The sequence below is a fragment of the Thermobia domestica genome, chromosome 6 (assembly GCF_964235325.1).
Source record: "Thermobia domestica chromosome 6, izTheDome1.hap1.1, whole genome shotgun sequence".
Classification (NCBI taxonomy): domain Eukaryota; kingdom Metazoa; phylum Arthropoda; class Insecta; order Zygentoma; family Lepismatidae; genus Thermobia; species Thermobia domestica.
Genome location: NC_137459.1, coordinates 77,965,877 through 77,979,339, shown reverse-complemented (window position 1 = coordinate 77,979,339; position 13,463 = coordinate 77,965,877). Strand labels below are relative to the sequence as shown.

General features: G+C 36.4%; 1 protein-coding gene across 2 annotated transcripts in view; it reads right to left on the bottom strand.

Annotated features, from left to right (window-relative positions):
• Positions 1–822, bottom strand: part of LOC145688066 (protein ECT2-like) — a gene marked incomplete in the record, with an annotated part of 89,449 nt that extends 88,627 nt beyond the window's left edge. The window contains 1 exon segment of one of the 2 annotated variants that reach the window (XM_081761773.1): positions 566–822. In XM_081761773.1, the coding sequence (XP_081617899.1) occupies positions 566–698 (133 nt within the window). 2 annotated transcript variants of the gene reach the window in all.
• Between the last annotated feature and the right edge of the window lie 12,641 nt (positions 823–13,463).

Below are 13,463 nucleotides of genomic sequence, written 5' to 3'. Positions count from 1 at the left end.
TTAGCTATAACTCCTTAGCAACATACAAATACATAATTCAACACTAAGGTGTTTTTAAGCCATATACAAAAATGAAATATTACAGTTTTACTGAGCGGTGATCGAACTATTGACCCCACGCATAAGAGGTAAACGCTCTACCACTGAGCGACTGCGGCCTAGTAAGCTGTATAGTTTTGCGCTATTCTCGTTAATATGTATAACCACCGTCGCTGCCGCGTCTGGTCCTATAATTACACTCGTGCGGAACCCCCCTTCCGCCCTCCTGCCCTAGCTCGCTTAGATATCATTCGCGCTGTTTACTGGTCGCTAGCATAGGTTGATCGGTGCTTTTTGAGCAAGCCCTCCTAAAGTGCATATGTACGGATGAATTAAAGTGCATACCTCAAAAATGACTGTTAAAAGTACAAACTGTGATTCAGTAGAAAAAGTATATTCCGGATCCGTACAATAAATCTACACCAAAATTTTAAATTACATAATTGACATCGTATAAAAAGTTAAACACTTAAAACATTAAATAGCATGTACAGCACAGTCCAGTATCAAATCGCTACATCCCTACCTACATAAATATTCTTTTCAGCAGGTGTCACAATTAAATTATTTTCTTCATGAAGTGCAACTCCATTTTCTTTTGTTAAATCTTCGTACTCAGTACCATCACTACTCGTGACTATAATTTTCGGAACATCCATTTTCACACTTTTCTACTTGTAGTGAAATGACTCATTAAACTTCAAAATAAATTCCTTTTCCTTCAATTCTATTCAGCGATATATACTTCCCGGTTGCACTGCTCCAGAATTGTGATTGGCTCATATTGCCAACCAGGGTTGGAAATTTATTGTCAAAAGGATCATACCATGTAACTTGTTCAGGTTCAGGTTCAAGGTATTTTCCTTCCTTCTCTTCGGAAGTTGGGTTCCTGGAAAAAAATAAAATAAATAAATAAATAGTAAAAGAAAGTACTGCTCTTTTTTCATTTAACGTTTTCCATTCTCTTTTTCCACCAAAATTCAAGAAGTTCTTTGTTTCTTTTTCCATTTCTTTCTCACTTAGTTCCCTTCCATTTACATTAAAGCCTAGCCTCCAAGCTACTTTAACCAAATTTCCTTCCTCTCATTTCATCGTTCCATTTCCATTTTTCCCTGACTTTTAGGGTTTCTTCACATTTTAACAATAAGTGTTCTAGTGTTTCATCTTCTTTAAAACATAGTTGACATTTTTCATTTACTTCTTTGAATTTTTCAATCTTAGGCTAGTTTTAGACGAAAGCATTTATCGTAGCATTTATCGTAGCAGATGTGCTGCCAAAAATCTCGTATAATATTCTATGGCATCAAAAGTATATTGTGCTTTTACACGGTAGCATTTTGATAATCATTTTGTCGTGACGTAGCAAACAAATCACTGGAGAAGAGCGCAATTATGGCTCCAAAACTAAAAACAGATATTTCAGTCATTATTTCTTCTAAAGTCCTTTTTTTCGCATATGCTTATTATGGTACAAAGGACTTTTAACGGTTCAGTTATACTATACAGATCCATAGATTTTAAAATTTACAGAAGAAATTTCTAATATTTTAATAGAGTAGTGTATAAGTAATGGAAATATGGTGTGCACTTACATCTGAAATGCGTATTTACGTGGAAATATAGAAATTAAAGTCGAACCTGAAATGCACGTAATCTTCAATAAGCTGCCATAAAATTTTGGCAAGTCTGTAATTTCCCCATTTTGTATCGAGAACAGAACCCAACCAACCCCTTCGGGGCTTCTAACCCGTTCCTACTACTGTTACTACTACTATTCCAGCTACTACTACTACTACTACTATTCCAACTACTACTTCTATCCGTTCCTACTCCTATTCCTATTACTACTATTACTACTACTCTTACTATTATTACACCTACTACTACTGTTACTAAGTACTCCTACTTCTACTCTTACTACTACTTACTCCTCCTCCTCCTCCTACTACTACTACTTCTACTACTATTATTCTTACTACTACTACTACTACTACTACTTATACTATGGATCCGTATAGCAAAACTACACGTTGCCACCTGTTAAAGTGAACCTGCACCGGAGACTGCAAGAGCACGCCTCAATGATTGCTGAAGGTACAATAAATGAAACGAGATTTTTTTAAATGAATTTCTGTGTGAATCCGTATAGTGAAACTGCAAGCTTTTAACTTTGTACAAACAAGGGTGTTCCTCATATTTTTTAATCAACATAATAATAGTATCCCAACTAAAACTCATTTTTCTTTACTACAATTCAATTTCCCACACAAAACAAAGAGCATGGATATTTGACAAAATCTTTCGCTTCCTTTTAACACACCACGGTGCTGCAATCGGAGCAGAAATGCTGGGGAAAATGCTACGAAATAGAGCAGGTTCTATCGACAAGAAATGCCATAGGATATGCCATGGCATGGGAAATGCTATAGCATTTGCTACTTTACACGGTAGGATATCGATTATACGATTTTTGCTACGAGAAGTGCTACGATAAATGCTTCCGTCTAAAACTAGCCTTACCCCTGTTTCAAGGCTCCTTGACCTGGCTTTGAAAAGCAAAATGCTTCTTAAATCATTATTCATATAATTTATTTTCTCATACCGCTTTTTATATGTGTATTTCCTTTCAAACTGCTCTTCTTGACAACTTCTTCGTACCACTTTTCCTGCGCTTTCTCTTTAATTGTTTTTTCTGTGATTTTTTTCCAATTTTTATAATTTTCTTCTCTGTGCCAGCGGGTAGTTTGATCATACTTTCTTTCTAATTTCCTAACTCTCCTAAACCATTTTGTGTTCTCCCCTTTTCTCATATGTTTAGTGGCGGGAAATTTCCCGCAAAACGGGAAATTCTTAGCATTGACGGGAATGTGGGAAATTCTGGTTGAAAATGGGAAATTCTGTCAACTTTGCTTCCTTTTCATGTCGTCTCTTTATCACTTCTTGTGTTCATCTCTTTTTATATGGAATAATACATGGATTGGAAGCTTTTTTTTTTTTTTTAGGTAAAAAGAACCAGAACAGGACGAGAGGTTTATAAACCAAACCAAATGGAACATATTGTTAATCACGCCAATATCCGTTCTGCGAGAAGAAAGAAGGGAGGGAGGGTTTATGGCCCTTTGCTTACTATATTTGTTACGGCCAGTCATTCACGGAATTTTAGGGTGAAGTGAGGGGAAGGAGGGAAGGATATAATACTTGGAAGTACCTAGCACTCTCACACACACACTCAAATATATATTTATCTCTATAGGCTACCAAATAAACTACGGATAGAAAATAGAAGGATGGTCTTATAATAGATTTCTCCTCCCACAGGAAAAGATGTACTTCTGGTTGATTGTTCAGAGTTATTTGATTTTAATTTGAAGTTATTAATATAATGATTAATTAATTAATTAATGACTCATATTCTTTCTTGGCGGGAAATTTTGCGAGCGATCGGGAAATTTCTGGGCTTTGAGCGGGAAATCTGTTATTCTGAATCTGACAACACTGCTCCATAGCGATTTATGTCAATGAACTGTAATATATGACGACCCGCTCGGGAGAGTAATGCTCCCGGAAGTACGTTTTTTCGCGCGCTACTCCAACCAGTTGTTTTACGCACTATTCTATCCAGTTGTTTTAAGTTGGTCAGAAAATTTATATCATGGAGTACAAGGGGAACAAAACGAGCCCTGGGGGGCTTCTAACCCGTTCCTACTACTACTACTTATCTCCACAAAAGTAAGTAAAAAGTGTTATAAAAAATGTAAAAACAAGTAAAAAAAACTTTCCTCGGGCCGGGTTTGAACTCACGCCAAAACAGATTTTTGTTACTACCATATACCGCTAGCCCACTCGGCCACGAAGACCGACGACAACAATCGTTTGATTTCTGCTATTTAAATGCAACGTGGCAAGAAATGGATAACGCCAACCAATCAGAACTGTGCTTTTTGTTCCTACTTCCGGGAGCATTACTCTCCTGAGCTAGTCCTAATATATGTGTTCTATGGCTTTATTTCGTACCAGGGCCCCATTCTGTACCAACCTGGAACAAGCAACAAAACCGATTATCGCAAACTAGTACGCACCTTTTGTGTTACGTTTACTCAAAATCTGTAGAGGATAAGACCCTGAGAAAATGATTTATATAGGAATGTTTCACTTCAGAAAATTTAAATAATTGTGAGTACTTTTTAGTAATAACGTACAAAAACTGAAATAAAGAAGGAAGAAAATTACTTTCATTGATCTTGATTTCTCTTAATGTGTTTGGACGACCCTGCGGAAAAGTCGTGGCTGACCACTTTCGATATAAAGCGTTGCCAACTTCACTAACGTGTTTCTGCAGACGAAAGTTAACATTACAACCTGAAAAAACGATTCAGCATAGCGCTCAAGGGTTTTTCGCAGTGAGTAATACAGCTCGGGTCGAGTCAAATTGATTCAGTACGACTCACAAGGAAAGCTATCCAACTCCTCGACGAGTATCGCATTGAAACTTGCACAAGTGGAAGGGCATATTGAAAGATGGTAATATGCTTACTCTTACGATTCGCAACGTCATAGAACCGGAAGTAAAATGATCGTTCTCCCATAGCCCCTGAAAGTTATGTACTCTGGTCATACATGCCAGAATATGATACACTGGAACCTGTTTTCTCACGAAGACAAATATTGCAACAAACTCAAGATGATAACAGTCGGTGGTGATTGGGATCTCTAGTACCTCATTGATGCGAATCGATGTCAAATGGAACGCGGTAAACGATCATAAGTTCCAAACGAACACGTTTACCCGGTGGAAAACGTAGTAGTAGTAGTATGATTAGTATTATTAATATGAGCACTATGATCTAATACCGGAAAATATTTTTAAATAATTGTTATTTTGAATTTTGTTCTTATGGACAATGTTTACATATTTGTATACATACTGTCCAGAAAAAAAAAAGATCTACTAAACACTTTCAACAGGTGCAGAGTTGAAAATCAAATGGTTAAAAATCAATTTAAATGAAAGAGGTACGATATGAAACTAATCAGAACTGCATATTGAAATACCAAAGAATGCAATGGCATTTTATTATTTTTATTTTTTTATCATATGACCCAAAATTAATTGAGTTATGAAGTTTTAAAATTTTCAAACGGCCTCCATTTTGAATCAGTATGACGGATCGGATTCGATATTTGTAATATGAATGAACGGACCAAATTTGGATTTAATCCATTCGCTTTTAGGGAAGTTACTGTATCCACTATATACAAGAAATGGATTTTACTATTATAGAAATAAATGTATATAGTGAGATCTTCGCAATAGGTACTGTATATCAAAAATCCGATACAAGCAGGCCTGTCCATGAATTGGCTCCCGAAGCCAAAGCGTGAGCGGGCACGAGCGAAGATAAGAACAGGTGAGCACAGGTGCTGCTAGCTTCGCTTCTTCCACTGCATCCGATAAGTGTTGCCAACCACACATGATGGCAAAAAACCTATGGCCAAGCCTGGCCAGAAATTCGCACGATGATAAGCATTGAGCAGACGCAAGCGTGAAATGTGCAGGTGTGCTCTCCCCCTCCCCATTTCGAAAGCAGTGACGCGAAAACACTGCAGGAAATAAAATTGGTACGTTTTTTGGTTGAGGAAGACGCATGATAGAGGTTACAGTTAGCGTTGAAGTAACTAACAAATGAACAAGAAAGAAAGAAAGAAAGAAACTAATATTAAACATGTCATCTTACAGACGTAAAAACGACTGCAAAAATCGGAAACGAATTGTTTCAGACCTTTTTAGCTTGCTTACACAATTCGTGACGTTGTATTACATTAGCACTCGGTCTGTAATTTGTCATTCGCTTCACGTTTGCTAAGTTGTAAACGCTTTTCGTTGCTAGATTGATAGGAGAACGACGGGAGGTTGAAAATAATAATAATAATAATACGCATTATTATTATTATTATTATTATTATTATTATTATTATTATTATTATTATTATTATTATTATTATTATTATTATTCGGACCAACGAGGGATGAAAATGGGGATTGGAGGAAATTCATAACTAGGAATTGCATAGTTTATACCGCTCACCTAACATTATTAGGGTTATGAAGTGTAGAAGGCTCAGGTGGGCAGGCCATGTAGCCAGAATGGAAGAAATTAGAAACGCTTTCATAATTTTAACTGAAAACCCAATTGGAAGAAGACCACTAGGAAGACCTAGGCGTAGATGGGAAGACAATATTAAGATGGATCTTGCAGAAATAAGAGTACAGAGTAGAAACTGGATCCAGTTGGCTAAGGACATAAGTTAGTGGAAATATTTTGTAAACGCGGCATTGAACCTTCGGGTTCCATAGACCATAGAGTTAGTTAGTTATTATTATCTAAAAGAAATGTTCAAATGTTGTTAAGAGACAATTACACAGAAGAACCGAGTTTCGACCAAACACTAATTTGCCGGAAGGAAATTCCAGTGCAGTCCAGCCTACTTTAAGCGTTATCCGTGCAACCCACGTTTCATGTTCAAGACATTGGGAATAATTGTTCGTATCATTCAGTTGGAACGTTTCCTTTCGAATTTACGCTATTACAGTAGACCTACGCTATTACAGTAGGCCTACGCTATTACAGTAGGCCTACAACATTGTGACTTTCAAAATCAGTCAGTAACTATCGAAGAAAGACAAGCGTGTAGCTTCAGTCGTTGAAATGATTTAACATTCTTTTTCACTTTTAACAAGCCACCGGCAAGCAACCAGCCAGGGACAATACATTTTTCCTTATTAAAAAGACACTCCTTGTTAAAAAAAAAAAAAAAAAAAACTAATTGCAGTCACTAACGGTCACACTTAAAAATGGAAAATCTCTTTGGCTCTCTTAATATTTTGTTTGATTCTTTGCGATCAAAGAAACTTTAAAAGTGGAGTAAGAAATACTATTCTTCCTATTGATAGTGTAATAGTGGCTTCTAATCTCCACAACCAACCCCTTGCTAAGCCTATTCGTACACACATACATGCATAAGCTAATTTTCTGGAGATATACTTAGATAATTACAAACAAGTGCTACAGTTTTTTCTTATCAACAGATTATCTCTTTTCCTAAAAAGCGAAACAACATAATATAACAAACCCACACTCGGATATAACAAACCCACATCCCTCTTTAACAAAAGGAAAGAAAAAAGAAGAAAAGGAACGTACATAGTTTATCATTTGATTGCTGTTACAAGTTTGTATTGTCTATAGTTAACGGTTACCACATTGTAAAAAAACACTTTACACTAAATGGCAATCAGTTACCATACATACTTTTTTTTTGGTAAGCTAGTGATTACCGCCAAGGTTGACAACACTTCCGTTCCTCTAAGGACAAAACCCGAAGATCCACGAAGCACGAACAATGGTATTTGCTCGTAGAATGCTCGTGAGCGTTCACGAGGAGAGTTTCCACTATCTGCTCGCCGTGGGCAGGGCTGGATACAAGCTTATTACAAGCCAGAAATTATAAGGGGTTGCTGCCAACAGGATGTGATAATATGGGGTTTGTGATCGGAATTAGGTAGAGAACCAGTGGTATAGGATTATTATTATTATTATTATTATTATTATTATTATTATTATTATTATTATTATTTCTTTGATGTCTTTGTCTTATTGCCGACCTCATGTTCGTGATGGTTGAGGCGTCAAGCAAACGACTCAAGTGTCCCGGCTTCGAATCCTGGCTGGAGAATGGTTGTTTGTGGATTTTAAAACCTTTATAGCAGTGCTAGAGGACACTCAAGACGGGCCGAAGTTCTTCGTTACTTAATGGGCCCAACAATATAGATTATTTATTGTTTTCTTCTCCTTATTATTATTTTTACTAATCATACTATGCATATTAATAATGCTAATCGTGCTACTACTAAAAATACAACAACAACAACAACAACAACAACAACAACTAATAATAATAATAATAATAATAATAATAATAATAATAATAATAATAATAATAATAATAATAATAATAATAATAATAATAGCCATTTTTGCGTTGTGGTTTCAGCCTGTCCCTTTTCTCCAGTGGGTAAACGTGTTCGTTTGGAACTTACGATCAGTGTATCGTATCATGCTCCATTTGACATAGGTTCGCATCAATGAGGTACTACAGACCCCAATCACCACCGACTATTATCATCTTGAGTTTGCAATATTTGTCTTCGTGAGAAAAGAGGTTCCAGTGTATCACATTCTGGCATGTATGACCAGAGTACATAAATTTCAGGGACTATGGAGAACAATCATTCTACTTCCAGTTCAACGACGTTGCGAATCGAAAGAGTAAGTATATTTCCATCTTTCAATATGTTCTTCTACTTGTGCAAGTTTCAATGCGATACTCGTCGAGGAGTTAGATGGCTTTCCTTCTCAGTACTCATTGCCACAGATATAAATTATCTTTCGCACTTCAAGAAATATACATAAGGAAGAAGAGAAATCTGGACTTTCCGTTCTAATCCTGGACTGTGGCTTAGGGGGTGCCTCAGCTGTATCCGAATGTGATTGCGAAATTCAAAGACCGATGAAAACATGCTAATGCAAAGACGCGAATTCGTTTAAATGTGTGTCATCTGGAATCAAAGCCAAGCAATTTTCAATGGAGTATACCTATAGAAGTAGTGGTTTCGCAAGAAAAAATAATTTGGTAGTAAATTTAATATATAAGTTTAAGTATATAGAATATTTTGGAAAGGATGGGAATAATAAACATGATTTGTATTTTATTATAATTATGATCAAAATATTTGAATCTGAATTCAACATTTTCATATTAGTGAAAGCAGACCTCCAGTCGCTGAACATCAAACCCATTATCACCCATGTGTAATACACTGTTCGACTCACTATTTTCTCATTTTATATTATATTAGCATCAATTACCCATTTTTCTGGGTTAAATTAAGAAAAAAATAGTAATATGTTTCGTTGATCAGTCACTTTTTACTATTACTAAAGCCCTCTCTGATATCGGCCATTTTCGATGATTTTTTTCATTCGACGTGGCGTGGCTGAGCTTACAAGGGAGGGTCCGAAGGAGACAATTGTATTTGCATGTGATATGTTATAACTAGACGAGTCCCAAAGTTATACGTGCTAATGGGCAGAATAAAGTGAGTTACAACATATTTTGTAATGTAAAAGCTACAAATCTGACAGAATAGTTTCAACCGAGTCATTTGTTCGGAAACGATTGGGTAAATAGAAAGCTCAGCCAACACGTATCCCATCATTTTCAAGGACACACCTTTTTGGATAAAAAAAAAATGCCCCAGGGTTTCCCGCAGGGTTTCAGACGGGGTCCAACCCAAAATTTTCAAATGGCAAGGGAGTTAAGTAGCACACCGTTTGAAAGCTGTTGTAAAATGAAAGAAAATGGAGCAAGTCTCGACTCTCTACGACAAATCTGTGCAAAATGGCGGCGGGTCAAAATGTAAACAAAAACTTAACTGAGAAGTTCATGGTCACACCTATAAATTGGAAACTGTGAAACAAATATGAAAACAGTAAAGGAAGTGTGGCATTATTTTCAAAGTACAACGACTTAAGTTAAAAGTCTTGTCCCAGGGCCCCCACAGGGTCCTAGTTGGAGTCCAACTAAAAAGTATCAAATAACAAGAGGGATTAAGTAGTACATCGTCTGAAAGCTCTTGTTAAATGAAAGTAGATGGAGCAAGTCTCGACTCTCTACGACAAACCTTGAAATTCTCACACTGTCAATAGATGTAGAAATGAAGCGTCAAGATAATTTTTTACACAACTACTGTGGTTACCATAATATAACTAATGATACCAATATATTTATTGGGGCCGCGGTGGTTCAGTGGTAGAGCGTTCATCTCTGGTGCTTGGGGTCCCGAGTTCGATCTCAGCCTCCGCCAAGTGAACTTTGTGGTGGACAAACACCGTGTGCGTGGGTTTCCTCGGGGTTTTCCCGTTTCCTCCCACTGTTTTTAAGAAAGCAACCCTGTTGTGACCAAATGATTAGTGACTTGTGGTTGTGTCTATTAAGACTTTTTCTCAGGATTACAATATCTACAACATATCAGGTTTCAGTAATTTTCATCGAAACCCAGAATATTACTATCTTCGGCTGCTTTCAAAAAAGTGGCCCTGTAGTGGCCAAACGGTCAGTGATTGGTGGGTATGTCCGTTAAGACTTTTTCTCAGGATCAAAATATCTACAACATATCACTCTTTCAGTCATTTTTACTGAAATCCAGAATATCGTTATCTTCGGCTGTTTTCAAAAAAGTGGCAATGTAGTGACCAAACGGTCAGTGATTTTTGGTTGTGTCATTGAGAATTTTTCTGAGGTGGACAATACATACAACATACCACGATTTTAAGCAATTCCACCGAAATCTAATTTCCATAATAATTGTGCGGGGTCCTTTGTCATTTCGAAGGGAGCCATTGCCCCCTGAAACTCTTTTCTCGCAAAAACGACAAAACCCGTATTTCCTACTTTGAAGTCACCTTTGCATCGGCAGAGTTTCGTTTCTTTAATGTGGCCCTTCTAATCAAGAGGGCCCATTTTTGAGAAGGGGGCCTTTGCCCCTTAACCTCTTTTCCGAAAGAAACAAAAAATACGTGTCGATTTATTTTCGGTTTACTATATATGTGCCAAGTTTGAAGAAAATCGGATGAGTGGAAACCGTTGTGAAGCTAATTCCTTTACATTTTCATTTTTTTGGACAACCTGTTTTTGCCCCAAGGTCTTCAATTCATAATTTTGTCAATTTACGAAATGTTTCCAAATACAAAATTCCTACTTCCCAACATGGATATAAATCGCAATACTAACATTCAGTGATAGGTTTTCTAATTTTTTCACTTCTTATGAATAGCCTCGCTGCTGAAAGGGACATTAAACTCAAAATCAACTGAACTCATATCCTGATATAACCGTACTAATATAATACAAGATTTCGGATGAAGAACACACGCTATGTCTGTTGTTGGTTTGAATCGAGCTTCGGGAGTAGATTTTTAAAAGTATGCTTTTCTAATGTGTTGTAAGAAAAGGATATACAGGTGTAGAAGTTTCAAAGTAAATATAAGGCCAAAGTTTCAAAGTAAATATAATGATTTTCTTTAAATTATTAGTATCCTGGTCTTTGGTGTGAGCCATGTGAGTTTGAATCTGAAAGTAAATCCGGTTTCTGAATGTGAAAGCGCATATGGTTTATTAGAGAGGAAGATATTTTACTGGGAATTTTCAAGAGGAGGAAGACCAGTTGAACTACATTTAAAACTTCCCAAGTGTAACACTCCAAATTTGATAAAATTTAGCAGGTAGATACTACATATACCTAGGTAAACGAATACGTGTTTTTTTTTACTTTCTGCGGAACAACGGTTTTAAGGGACGCAAACCCCTACCCAAAATTTTGAAAGTTGACGCCCGAAAGGCAAGAAGAAGTAGACAGAAATGAATGAAATTGTGCACACATATAGTAGACGTAAAATGACGGAATACATATTTCGTATTTTCCTGGAAAAAATGGCTGGGTAGAGCATGGACCTCTCCAAACCTTTGATCACAAAATATCAAAGTGCTAATAACAGTATGTCAGAAGTGCCTAAAGGACATGAAGAATTGCAACGAAACTTTGTGTAGTGACAATACGCAAAAAAATAAATGAATATATGTTTTTCATTTCATGCCGAGAAACGACTTTAGGGGGCAAAAGCTCCCACTCAAAATTTTGAAAGTTGACGGCTGAAAGGCAGGAAGAAATGGGCCGAAGTCAATGAAACTGTGCACATATATTGGAGACGTAAAATGAGGGAACACTTTTTCGTATTTTCCTTTTAAAATTTGGGCAGGGCACAGACCTTCTAAATCATTGATTACGAAATATCAAAAGTTCAATTCGGAGGGGGGGCGTGGCCCCAATACTGTTTTGGGGGTCAGGACCCCTCCGAAAAAAGTACATTTTACCGTAGTAGCGCAGGAAGGAATGGCCCGACGCGAATGAAATTGTGTATAGGTATTGCATATGTTAAATAAGGCCTCTCGTGTTTCCCATGTGTCCGCATCCGATTTACTTCAAATTTGAAACATCAACATTAAATAGGAAATAAATCAACACGTCTTTGTGTCTATGCGCAGAGACATTGTTAGGGATAAAAGCGCCTCCTGAAATACTGTAAAATACACTATGCTGTTTGTGCTCACTGTTGATCTGCCAAATTTGAAGAAATGGGATAAGGACAATTGTGAAACACGGAAGGCCTTAATTTATATATGCAATATCTACACAGAATTTCGTTCGCTTCGGTCCACTTCTTCTGCCACCCAACGCCTCGATTCACCGAACAGTTTTTCTTTTTCTTTTCAGGCAAATGCGAAACACATATTCCCTCATCTTACCTCTAAAATATCTGTGCACAATTTCATTTACTTCGATCCACTTCTTTTTGTCTTTCGGGCGTTAAATTTCAAAATTTTGGGTGGGGGCTTTTGCCCCTTAAAACCGTTTTCCGCAGAAAATATAAAACACGTATTCGTTTATGTGTAGTATCTACCTGCTAAATTTTATCAAATTCGGAGTGTTACGTTTGAGAAGTGTTACATTTTAGAGCTGTAGAGTTTAAACCAGGCCGCAACGCTTCGGTCCACCCAACCGTTTATTATTATTATTATTATTATTATTATTATTATTATTATTATTATTATTATTATTATTATTATTATTATTATTATTATTATTATTATTATGTTACATATTATTTCAGATGCAAAGTATAGTTACAGTATTGTAGAAAAAAATATTGTCTAACTCACAGGGGTGGATCTGCCCTTCCCTCCCAGGGAAAGCAGTAATTACGTAAATTCCTCTTCCACTCTACAAATTAAGCACTGATTAGCAGATATAGCACAGGAAAAGGATTATATTTTAAACAGGAAAGTTAAGCTTTACATATTGTTTTTTCTGTAAAACAGATGATTGTTTAGCTTTACTGAAAAATGTTATTTTTGTCAAGAACATTGAACGTTGACAAAAAAACTAATGGAACGAATTAATTTCTTTATACGGACCAAAACAAAAAACTGTTATTTCTAAAGAGAGCTAAAACATAGCAAGTAAACATAAATTGAAACCTCTGCTGAGCTAGTACTCCCAGAACAGTATGTTATATTAAAACATTTCTTTTAACATTTTGATTTTTCTTATGCCTGGAAGTACTTACAAGGTCAGTACAATATTGTCTGTTAACGTCTAAAAACTGTCTGAAGGAAAGTGGAACAGAATAATAAACATTTGTACAGTGCTCGCTTTAAGTCAAACAACATATATCGAAATAAAGAGTGGGTCCTGGCTGTTAGCAAATAAAAACTACTATTTTATGAGCTGTTTTAGCAACTAACTG